Raw genomic sequence first — 12,237 nt, forward strand, 5'->3', positions numbered from 1 at the left:
AGTGGTATACCATATGGTTGTCAACAATACAAGCACCACTATTTGGCCATCTCATTTCGCTTATGCCCATTATACCGATTCCGAGTCTGGTCATTTCTTGAATGGTATTATGAATTTTTCCAGCCTGATACATTGTCTTCACATTCCAGGTACATATTTTAATAATCAACTCTGCTGTTATTAGAGACACTTTTCCAGTTCTGTCACAGGGGTTTCGCTGGGTTACGACCTGGGAGGCCCTGTGGTCTAAAGGTGGATCACCTCCCCTGCCGAATCTTGGCTTCCGTATTCCATGATTAGTAACTATTTCCACTTTAGTTGGATTTGCCATGATAGCTTTTCTAGAGATGTCATCAGGGACCTTTAATGCAGTGGTTTCTCGTTGCCTTCTGCATTCTGATGCCGTTGACCACTTCTTGGTTCTTCCGCCTTTGAGACCAGTTTCCCAGTCTCAGGACAACAGAGTGCCCTTCCATTTACCAGCTCGTCCGCCCGAAGCCGTTGGCCAGTAAATGGTGGATTGCTTATCCCGGCAAACACTCGGACGTCAGAGCCTCGTTAGTTGTCTAGCAGGATGTACCAGATGACCATGATCTAGATCACCATACGAGCAGGTGAGGTTGACATTTGAACAGGAGAGGCTATATCTTACGCATCACTATCCTTTAACATCCCCGCGGCTGTATGCGGAACGTTAAGTTACGTTGGCACGGTCGACTCGCTCCTGTGTCCCATAGGGAAGGCGGTTGTCTGGACCAGGCGATCGGACTGAATCCCACACACCGGAGGCGAAGGGTAGGGCAGTGTCCCAGACTTTTCTTGGGATACTGCTGCCTACTCTGATGATCTTATGAAGATTTACTCCTCTCCCCAAAAAAGAACATTAAGTTGGTTGTAGTCAATCGTGGAAAAATAACTCTTTGGGTTAATTAAGAAACTCAAGATTAGTTACCTTGGGCACATTAACTAAGGGGAGCAAAATATGAAATACCACAGTTAATCCTACAAGGGAAGATCTCAGGTAGGAGAGGATTCGGCCGCAAACAACTATCCAGGTTAAGGAATATTAAGGAATGGGCACGAATACACAACACAGGCGGGGTATCACGCCGCCAAGAACAGAACCTTAACCTTAGCAATGAGATAGTCGCCTACGCACTTTGGTGTATGTCATGTTAAGACAAAAAAGTCAGTCGGGCCCTATATTTTTTTACAAATATCTCCGGAAAGTCGTTTATAATTGAAGTGACTAATATGCTCTAATAGTATAGTATAATTGATCCAAAAGATGGCATAACCCAGACATCCAAAGTGAAAGTTATCCTTCAACACCAAATTGTTCTATATGGTCCACACAATGTCCAGAAAAAGTCACACAATTTTGAGCGTCGGGTTTGGGCTGGAGAGGGGGGAGAAATCGGTAAATTCGTAGTTTTTTACGTTTTTCGTCAATATTTCTAAAACTATGCGGTTTAGCATGCACAACCCTGTATATAAAATTGTTCTACATTAAATTTGAAATAAAAAAGGCTCTATGCATAATCTTTCTAAAATGCATGGTTCCAAAGTTACGAAGGTAGTATAGTATAACTGGTCCAAAAAAAGGCCTAACCCAAACATCCAAAGTAAAAGTTTTCCTCCAACACCGAATTGTTCTGTATGGTCCACATATTGTTCAGTAAAAAGTTACACCATTTTAAGCGTCCGGTTTGGGGGGCAGATGGGGGAGAAGTCGGTAAATTATTAGTTTTTGTACGTTTTTCTTCAATATTTCTAAAACTATGCTTTAGCGTAAACAATGTTATATACAAAAATGTTCTACATGAAATTTAAAACAAAAAATCTTGTATACATAATTGTTATAACATCAACGGTTCCAGAGTTACGGAGGGTGAAAAGTCGAGGTTTTCGATACTTTTTATATTTTTTGGGCAATGTATGGTATAACTATACCAAAAACCTAGACATCCAAAGTGAAAGTTATCCTCCAACACCAAATTGTACTGTATGGTCCACATAATGTTCAGAAAAAAGTCACACCATTTGAGCGTTGGGTTTGGGGGGGGGGAGACGGGGAGAGGGGGAAGAAATAGGTAAATATAAAAAGTATCGAAAACCTCCACTTTTCACCCTCCGTAACTCTGGAACCGTTGATTTTATAACAATTATGTATAGAACCTTTTTCGTTTTAAATTTTATGTAGAATATTTTTGTATAGAACATTCTTTACGCTAAAGCATAGTTTGACAAATATTGACGAAAAACTTAAAAAAACTACTAATTTACCGACTTCTCCCCCATCTCCCCCCCAAACCGGACGTTCAAAATGGTGTAACTTTTCACTAAACAATATGTGGACCATATAAAAGAATTTGGTGTTGAAGGAAAACTTTTACTTTGGATGTCTGGGTTAGGCCTTTTTTGGACCAATTATACTATACTACCTCCGTAACTTTGGAACCGTCCATTTTAGAAGGGTTATGCATAAGGCCTTTTTTATTTCAAATTTAATGTAGAACAATTTTGTATAGAGGGTTGTTCATGTTAAACCGCATAGTTTTAGAAATATTGACGAAAAACCTAAAAAACTACGAATTTACAGATTTCTCCCCCCTCTGCCCCCAAACCCGACGCTCAAAATGACGTGACTTTTTTCTGAACATTATATGGACCATATAGAACAATTTGGTGTTGGAGGATAACTTTCACTTTGGATGTCTGGGTTTGGGTCTAACTATACCATACTATAACTGAAAAAGATCCCGAATGATCTCTCTTTCTCGCTCTCAAAACAAAATCTTGTTAAAAATAAATAATTGTTTGATTTTTATCAAGATTTTGCATTTGTTTGAAGATAGAACTGGCGTACATGTCTAATATTGTTCGTCCGCTCTAACTTTTCACATGCGTCACGATTTATTTTCTAACAAATTAAGTCAAAACCTAAAGTACAACGTACGCCGATGTGGGTAGTACATAGTATACAGTATACAAAATGTATATACACATCGTCGTCCGTTTCACTTTAGGTTTTGACTTAAATTTTTTGAATGAACAATATAAATAATTTATTATTTTTATTACGATGCACTAAGTAAAAATCAAGTAAAAATCGGAAGACATTTAAGAGAAGGATACTTACTCTGCCTTTGGTATATTCAAAGCTTCCAATTTGTTGATATAGTTGATGTAGAATGTGATTAATAGAGTTGTGGATAATAAGCCTCCAACTATATGTAACATATATTTTTCATGTTTTTTTATATACCACAAAAGTAGCAAAATCATGATGAAATATTGTGTATCGAGTGCTACATACCATGTGGTAGGTGTGCACTGAAATAAATAATTATATTTAATTCTGAGTGTTTTTGTGTTATTTTGTTTGTGTAATTTGTATCGTAGATGTGATTGTTGAAAAAAGTAAACTTTTAATGGTTGTGTTGTGATATGTAGGTATACTGTGCGAGATTTTTAATGGTTTGGTCTTCAGCTTCCTTTATTCTGCTATTGTTGGTGTCTACATCCCATATAAACATGAACATGACACTTAAATTATAGACTACAGGCCCATGTCCAAAAATGTATGGGTCATATGAACCACTAGGTGACGTATATAAGAGCATAAAATAATAAGATTCAGCACTATGCCGTCACTTGTAAGCAGTCCAACTGAGTGCTGGTGAGAATTCAAAAGTGCAGGTAGAGTGGGTACATTTTGGTTATATATTTTTGTACGGCATTTTTACCATCGATAGATCCACGAAAAATAATAAGAAAGCGCCCAGTGCCGTACAAAAATAGTGAGCCACAACGTTGGTAATCTTTTTTATTTTCTGGCAATTTCAAGGGTAAATTTGGTCATCTCATTCTGTACGGCATCAGTTTCATACTGTTTCAAAACAACTTCTAATCCATTATTCCGCAACGCCGTACAGAAATCATGCGACAAGGGGAAAATCGAGGGTTGCAATTCCCTCTCTTTCCGTGGTCCGGGGGGTGATTTGAAAAAATACGTCTTCGGTTCCAAAACATTATCTAGCACTCAAAAGTACTATTAAAAATAATGCCTTCAAAAAATTATTGTTCATTTGAATGCATATTAATAATTATATTAATTTCATGGTATACTTGATTTATAAAGCTAAAAAAAAAATCATTTGACTCTGTACGGCAACTTTGTCTTAACATGATATTGTAAAATACAATTGTTATAAATATAGTATTGCCGTTCAAAAGAAACTGTTATAAAAAAATTATAGAGAAATACAAAAATATAAATTTTTTAAATTATTGCAAAAGTTTAAATATTCATATATTAATAAAATATAGCAATTTTGTACATTTATCCTTTGTTTTAAATAGCATTAAGATAAATAAATTAGGAACAAATGATGCCGTACATTGTAATGCAGACCATATTTTTTAGGCCGATGAAATGACGCATTCTAAAGGTGTAGTACTTTATGGTCATTTGATACTGTACGGTATTAACATATTTTTGAAGAGAACAATTATTGATAATATGATAAAATCATTATGACGCTAACTGAAGAGAAAGGGTGTGTAGGTATATAATATCCAATAATTGAAACTGTAAATCCCAGTATCACCAGTTTTGTATCCTTTTTGGTTTAATATATACTTCAAACATTATTGCTACATGTATATAATTGATTTGTTTCATTGTAATGATGTGAATAAATAAAACAACTATTTTTTAGAAAAATTACTATTAGAAAACAACTACTTAGCACACAGTACAGTATTATAGGAGATCTGCTTACGAATGCTAAACGTCGGCGTCGGTCGTAAGAGAACATTTCTCCTTAAGCGATAAATAGGTAAATTATATTCATTTAATATTTTTATCAATATAAACTTTCAGATTTGTACGGCATTAACTTTTTATAAATTATTGCATTAAGCACAATAAATGAACTATCTAAATGCCGTATTAAAAAATATCGTCATAAATTTCACCTTACATTTCGTTATATGGATTTTTCTTACATTTTATTCTGTGGATTTTTCCTTGAGCTTTTTTTTCCTACAAACCTTTGTGGATGTAAAATAATGTTATCTATGCATAAAATACTTTCAAAATAAATTATCTTTTATGTTGTTTCAAATCACCCCCCGGACCACGGAAAGAGAGGAGGTTGCAATCCTCGATTTTTCCCCTTGTCGCATGATTTTTGTACGGCGTTGCGGAATAATGGATTAGAAGTTGTATTGAAACAGTATGAAACTGATGCCGTACAGAATGAAATGACCAAATTTACCCTTGAAATTGCCAGAAAATAAAAAAAAATTACCAACTTTGTGGCTCGCCATTTTTTTACGGCACTGCGCGCTTTCTTATTATTTTTCATGGATCTATCGATGGTAAAAATGCCGTACAAAAATATATAACCAACATGTACCCACTCTACCTGCACTTTTGAATTCTCACCAGCACTCAGTTGGACTGCTTACAAGTGACGGAATAGTGCTGAAACTTATTATAGACCAGGGCATTTAGCACTAAAAACACATCTTATAAATATGACAGACTCAGATGATACGTATTCAGAGGGAGGAAAAAGAAAAGCAGGAACTTGGGATGATTATTTAAAAATTCCAAAAAAACCTATAGATCACCAAAAAAACGAGATGATTCAAACCCAGAAATGCTAGCCCAAATGATGGATTTGCTAAAAGGACTGGCTGAGGATACAAAGGAAATAAAAAGTCAACAGAAAAAGCAGGCGGAAACCACGAATATGCTAACTGAAGGACTAAAAGAGCTCAAAAAAGAACAAAAGGAGTATAGAAAAGAAATAGGAGAACTAAAACTAGCTAATGAAAAAGTGATTAAAGAGATAAATCAGCTGCAAAACCAATTAAGTAATACGAATATAAGATTACAAAAATTAGAAGGAGAAAAACGAAAAAGAAACATTGTGATTCAAGGACTTCCAATTGACACGGACAATCCCAATATACTAAAGAATAAAGTAGACAGTTTCATAGACAAAGAAATGGTAGTTAAAGTAAGGGTAAACGATGCAAGAAAGCTGGGAGACACGACATGTCTAGTAGAGTTGGATAATAAATACGAAAAGTCAAAAGTAATGCAAAATAAAATGAAGCTTAACCAGCTAAGGGACAAAATATATGTAAATGATGATCTAACAAAAGGCGAAAGGGAAATACAAGCCAAAATTAGAATAATGGCTAGAGAGCAGCGAAACAAAGGAAAAATCACAAAAATAGGGCCAGAGATTAATAGTAAACAATGAAATATGGAAATGGAACAAAGAAAGCGGGCAATTGGAAAAAATAAAAGAAGACATCTCAAAAAACTAGAATCAGATGCAGACGAAGATGAATCGACAAAGACGACACCGCAGGGAACACGGACACAAAAAAAGGAAAGCAAAAAACAAATTAATAAAATAACAGAAGAAATGGTAAAAGCAGGAACTTGGAATATAAGAGGATCCTATCAGGAAGGAAAGCTGAGGCATTTAATAAACGAAGTTAAGAAATGTAAGTTTGATCTGGTAGCTCTACAGGAGACAAAACAATTGGGGCAGGGTAGCCAGGAAATAGACGACTATATATTTTTCAATAGCGGAGGCACTAACAGATTGCTGGGTACAGGTTTTATAATAAGTAAAAAATTGAAAGAATTTGTTTCAGACTTTAAAGCAATTTCGGACAGGATGTGCACTCTCAGATTAAAAGGTAAATACCAAAAAATAACATTTGTTAATATACACGCACCCTCGGAGGAAAAAGGAATGGATCTGAAAGAGCAATTTTATAGCAAATTAGATGAAGTATATGAGGCTATACCCAGGTATGATATGAAGATCATTCTAGGAGACGCTAATGCCAAAATAGGCAGACAAGAAATTTTGATGCCCACTATAGGCAAACACAGTTTACATCTAGAGACTAACGAAAATGGATATTTCCTGGTAGATTTTGCCAAAGAAAAGGGACTTATAATAAAAAGTACGTACCACCAACGAAAGGACATTTATAAGGGAACATGGAAATCTCCAGACGGCCGTACAGTCAACCAGATCGACCATGTTTTAATTGAGAAAAACGAAGAAAACTGCATAACAAAGGTGAGAACATATAGAGGACCTGACTCAGACCACTATTTGGTCGGAATATGGATGAAACAATTAGTACCAACTCTTCGAAACAAAAAGAGATTAAAATACGAAAGAAACAAACCAATCAGATTACAGACAGAATGTGAGCAAACGTTGTATGGACAAATTGTTAACAACAAATTAGAGAGCATAGTGGATGAAAGGAATGTAGAATGCATGTGGAGAACATTAAAAGATGTAATTAAAGAAGCAGCAAATATTTCCAGCACCAATGACAACACAAAAAAAACAAAAATAATGGTTTGATGAAGAATGTGAGCAATCATTGGAAGAACGGGCCAAGCTACGATTAAAAATGATAACTCAAGGAACAAGAGAAGCGCAGGAAAATTACACTAAACAAAGAAATAGAACCAAAAAAATACTACGAGAAAAAAAAAAAGGAAACACTATGAAGCTAAACTGAAAAATATAGAGGAGAGCTACAAAAATAATCAAATTAGGAACCTGTACCAAGGGATAAAAAATGAAAAACGAGGGCACCAACCGAAAACTGTACATTATAAAGACAAAAATGGAGAAATGATTATGGGTAAACCAGAGATATTAGAACGCTGGAAGCAGTAATTTGATGAGCTTCTAAATGGATCTGAAAAGACAGACGATAATAATGAGGAAACAGAGGATCTAGTAAATGAAATACAAAATCAACAGAGTGAAGAGCAGGCTCCGACTATAAGCGAAATTCAGAATATCATCGATAAATTAAAAATGAACAAAAGCCCAGGAAGCGACGGCATAACGGCTAAAATTATTAAATTTGGAGTAAATCAGTTAGTAGAGAAAATCCATTAACTAATTAATAATATATAGAAACAAGAAATACTACCTGAGGAATGGACAGAAGCAATACTGTGTCCTATTCACAAAAAAGGAAATATGGCTAATTGTCAGAATTATCTAGGCATAGCGCTGCTAAAAATAACGTATAAAATATTGGCTATGCATATTAAAAACAGATTAACAACGAAGGTTGATAAAAGCATAGGAGAATATCAAAGTGGGTTCAGAAAAGGCAGAAGTACTGTGGATCAGGTCTTCACACTACGAGAAATACAGGCTGAAAGTTACGAATATAATAAAGACACCATGGTTCCTTTTCATTGACTTTAAACAGGCTTTCGATCGAGTGAAAAGAAGCGAGTTATTCACAGCATTGCAGACATGGACGTTTCTCCAAAGTTTATTAAAATTATAAAATTAACTCTCCAAAGAACAATGAATAAAGTCAAGATAAACAATACTATAACAGAAAGCTTTGAGGTCAAACAAGGAGTGCGGCAGGGTGATCCATTATCGTCTATAATGTTTAGCATATTACTAGAAAAGGTTATACAGGAAGCAAACATTAATAGAACAGGTCTGATCTACCACAAAAAACATCAGTGCTTGGCATTCGCAGACGATTTGGTAATCTTGGCTAGGAGCAAAATAGAACTTATAGAAACAGTCATGAAACTCGAGGAGAGGGTAGCAACCAAAGGATTGTATATAAATGAAGCAAAAACAAAGTATATGGAATGGACAAATAAGTAATTTGTTCGGGTGCAATACATAACAATGACAACAGCGAAGGGAACACAGTATACATTCGAAGAAGTTGAGAGATTTGAGTACTTAGGAACTGTCTTCACAAGAGATCCTAACTGTAAAGAAGAAATACAAAAGAGAATTATGTCGGGCAACCGCGCTATATTTGCTCTTAATGGGTTGTTAAGAAGTAAAAATATATCACGAAGAGCAAAACTAAGAACTTACAAGACCCTAATAAGGCCGATAGTAACGTATGCTTCTGAAACATGGGTCACAACAAAAAAATATCAAGAGTTGTTATTAGTTTGGGAGAGAAAAATACTGCGCAAAATCTTCGGTGGGAAAAACTTAAATGGACAATGGGTAAGAAGAACAAATAAGGAACTAACTGAGCTCTATCAAGATCCTAACATACTAGCAGTAATTAGGGCGCAAAGACTTAGATGGTTGGGCCATGTGCAGAGGATGATCCCATCTAGAATTCCCAGAATGGTACTATCTAGTGCATTGGCAGGGAAAAGACGAAGAGGAAGACCGAGGTCACGATGGGGTAATGGAATTAGAGAAGATATGAGAAGAGTTAACGTAAGGAACTGGGAAAGAAAAGCGACTGACGAAAGGGAGTGGAAAAGAATAGTATATCAAGCCATGGGCCTACTAGGCTCGTAGTGCGTACATATTATTATTATTATCTAAATGCCGTATAAAAAAAATATCTTCATAAATTTCACCTTACATTTCGTTATATGGATTTTTCTTACATTTTATTCTGTGGATTTTTCCTTGAGCTTTTTTTTCCTACAAACTCTTGTGGATGTAAAATAATGTTATCTATGCATAAAATACTTTCAAAATAAATTATCTTTTATGTTGTTTCAAATCACACCCCGGACCACGGAAAGAGAGGGGGTTGCAATCCTCGATTTTTCCCCTTGTCGCATGATTTTTGTACGGCGTTGCGGAATAATGGATTAGAAGTTGTATTGAAACAGTATGAAACTGATGCCGTACAGAATGAAATGACCAAATTTACCCTTGAAATTGCCAGAAAATCAAAAAAATTTACCAACTTTGTGGCTCACCATTTTTTTTACGGCACTGCGCGCTTTCTTATTATTTTTCATGGATCTATCGATGGTAAAAATGCCGTAAAAAATTAATAACCAACATGTACCCACTCTACCTGCACTTTTGAATTCTCACCAGCACTCAGTTGGACTGCTTACAAGTGACGGAATAGTGCTTAAACTGATTATAGACCAGGGCATTTAGCATTAAAAACACCCGAATAAATAAATTTTTAAGTACAGCACCTAGAGACCTGCAGTTTTTTGCATTATGTTCAGGATGACGTCAGGAAACAGTCGACTATTCAAAAATGAATGGAAATGCATGATTGCACTGTAAAGTGCATAAAATGCATCAAAAATTGCATAAATATAAAACTAATTCAAAATCAGTGTACTAAGGAACAAAATTTATCATTTGGGGGGTTTTTAGGGTCACTGAATACGATTACACCATCAAAACTGACCCCCGGATCACCTGGTGCTTAAGTTCACGGCAAGAGACGTCATCTTCAGGAGTTTCAATGGTTTTCGGAATTAAATCCTGCAAACGGATTACTCACGAATTTTAGGGGTCGCTAAATACGAATATGTCATCAGAATTGACCACCGGGACACCTGGTGCCCAGGTCGCTACAAAGGCACGTCATCTTCTGGAGTTTAGAGGTATTTCGGCACTGAATTGATGTAACTGGACTACTCGGGGAGTTTTTGAGGTGGTTAAACACGAGGATGCCATCAGGACAGACCTTAGGATCACCTGGTGCCCAAGGCCACTGTAAGGGACGTCATCTTCTGAAGTTTCGAGGGCTTTCGGTATAAAATTGATGCAAACGAATTACTTACGGGTTTTTGAGGTCGCTAAACACAAATATACCTGGAGCCCAAGCTCACTGCAAGGGGCGTCCTCTTCTGGAGTTTCGAGGGCATTCGGTATTAAATTGATTCAAACGGATTACTTGCGGGTTTTTAGGGTCGCTAATTACAAATATGTCATCAGAATTTAATTTCGGAGCACCTGTTGTACAGGATCGCTACTAAGGCACGTCATCTTCTGGAGTTTCGAGGGTTTTCGGCATTAAATGGATGCAAATGGATTACTCGGGGGCTTTTTGAAGTCACCAAATACGAATAGTCCATTAGAACAGACCCACGGTGCACCTTGTGACCATGGTCACTGCAAGGGACGTCACTGTGTTATTCAATTATCTTACTTATGTATATATAAAATTTATACTAAATAAAATATAATAATATATAAAATATAAACTAATAGGACAATGTTATTATGCGTTGGCGTTATTATTGATCATCGTAATCACTAGGTATTCAGAATCCTTCATCTAAGTCATACTCGTGTTCAACAATCCCAAAAACCCAAAAGTAATTTGTTTGCATGAATTTGGTACCGAAAACTCACGCAACCTCAGAAGATAACTTGCCTTAGACACCAGGTGCTAAAGTATGTGTTCTAACGATGTATTCGTATTCAGCAACCTTACAAAGCCATGAGTAATCCGTTTTAATCAATTTAGTACGGAAAACTTCCGAAACTCCAGAAGATGGCGTGCCCTAGGCACCAGCTTTTCCGGTGTCTATTCTGATGGCATATTCGTATTCAGCAACCCCAAAAACCTATAAGTAATCGGTTTGCGTCAATATAGTACCGAAAAACCTCGCCCAGAGGATGACGCCCATTGCAGTGACCGCGGACACCAGGTGCTACGATGGTCTGTTTTGATCGCATGTTCGTGTTTAACGACTTTAAAAACTCAAAACTTTCGAGTAAACCATTTTCATCAATTTAATGCCGAAATCCCTCAAAACTTCAAAGTACGACGTCTCTTGCAGTTACCTTGGCCACCAGGTGCACAGGGTGTCGGTTCTGATGGCATATTCGTGTTTAGTGACCTCAAAAACCCTTCAGTAATCCATCTGCATCAATTAAATGCCGAAAACACTGGAAACCCCAGAAGATGACGTGCCCTAGTAGCGACCCTGGGCACCAGGTAATCCGGAGTTTAGTTCTGTAACCCGTTTACATCCATTTAATGCCGAAAACATGTGAAACTCCAGAAGATTACGTACCTTAGTAGCGATCCTGGGCACCAGGTACTCTGGAATTCAATTCTGATGGCATATTCGTTTTTAGCTACCCCATAAACCCGTAGGTAATCCGTTTGTATTAATTTTATACCGAAAGCACTCCAAACTCCAGAAGATGACGTCCCTTGCAGTGACCTTGCGCACCAGGAAATCCGGTGGTCTATTCTGATGGCATATTCCTGTTTGGCGACCTCAGAAACCCCCCGAGTAATTCGTTTGCACCAATTTAATACCGAAAGCCCTCGAAAGTCCAGAAGATGACGTCCATTGCAGTGACCTTGGGTACCAGGTGATTCAGAGGTCTGTTCTGATGGTATATTCGTGTTTAATCACCTCAAAAACCCCAGAATAGTCCA

At 36.6% G+C, this 12,237-nt stretch overlaps 1 protein-coding gene across 1 annotated transcript in view; it reads right to left on the reverse strand.

Moving 5' to 3' along the window:
* The window catches only part of LOC126892661 (nose resistant to fluoxetine protein 6-like), a 142,736-nt gene that overhangs the window by 54,681 nt on the left and 75,818 nt on the right, over window positions 1–12,237 (reverse strand). Inside the window, exon 7 of the mRNA XM_050662303.1 lies at window positions 3,143–3,336. Coding sequence (XP_050518260.1) covers window positions 3,143–3,336 — 194 coding nt within the window. The remainder of the gene's footprint in view (window positions 1–3,142; window positions 3,337–12,237) is intronic.

The sequence above is a fragment of the Diabrotica virgifera genome, chromosome 9 (genome assembly GCF_917563875.1).
Source record: "Diabrotica virgifera virgifera chromosome 9, PGI_DIABVI_V3a".
Taxonomy (NCBI): Eukaryota; Metazoa; Arthropoda; class Insecta; order Coleoptera; family Chrysomelidae; genus Diabrotica; species Diabrotica virgifera.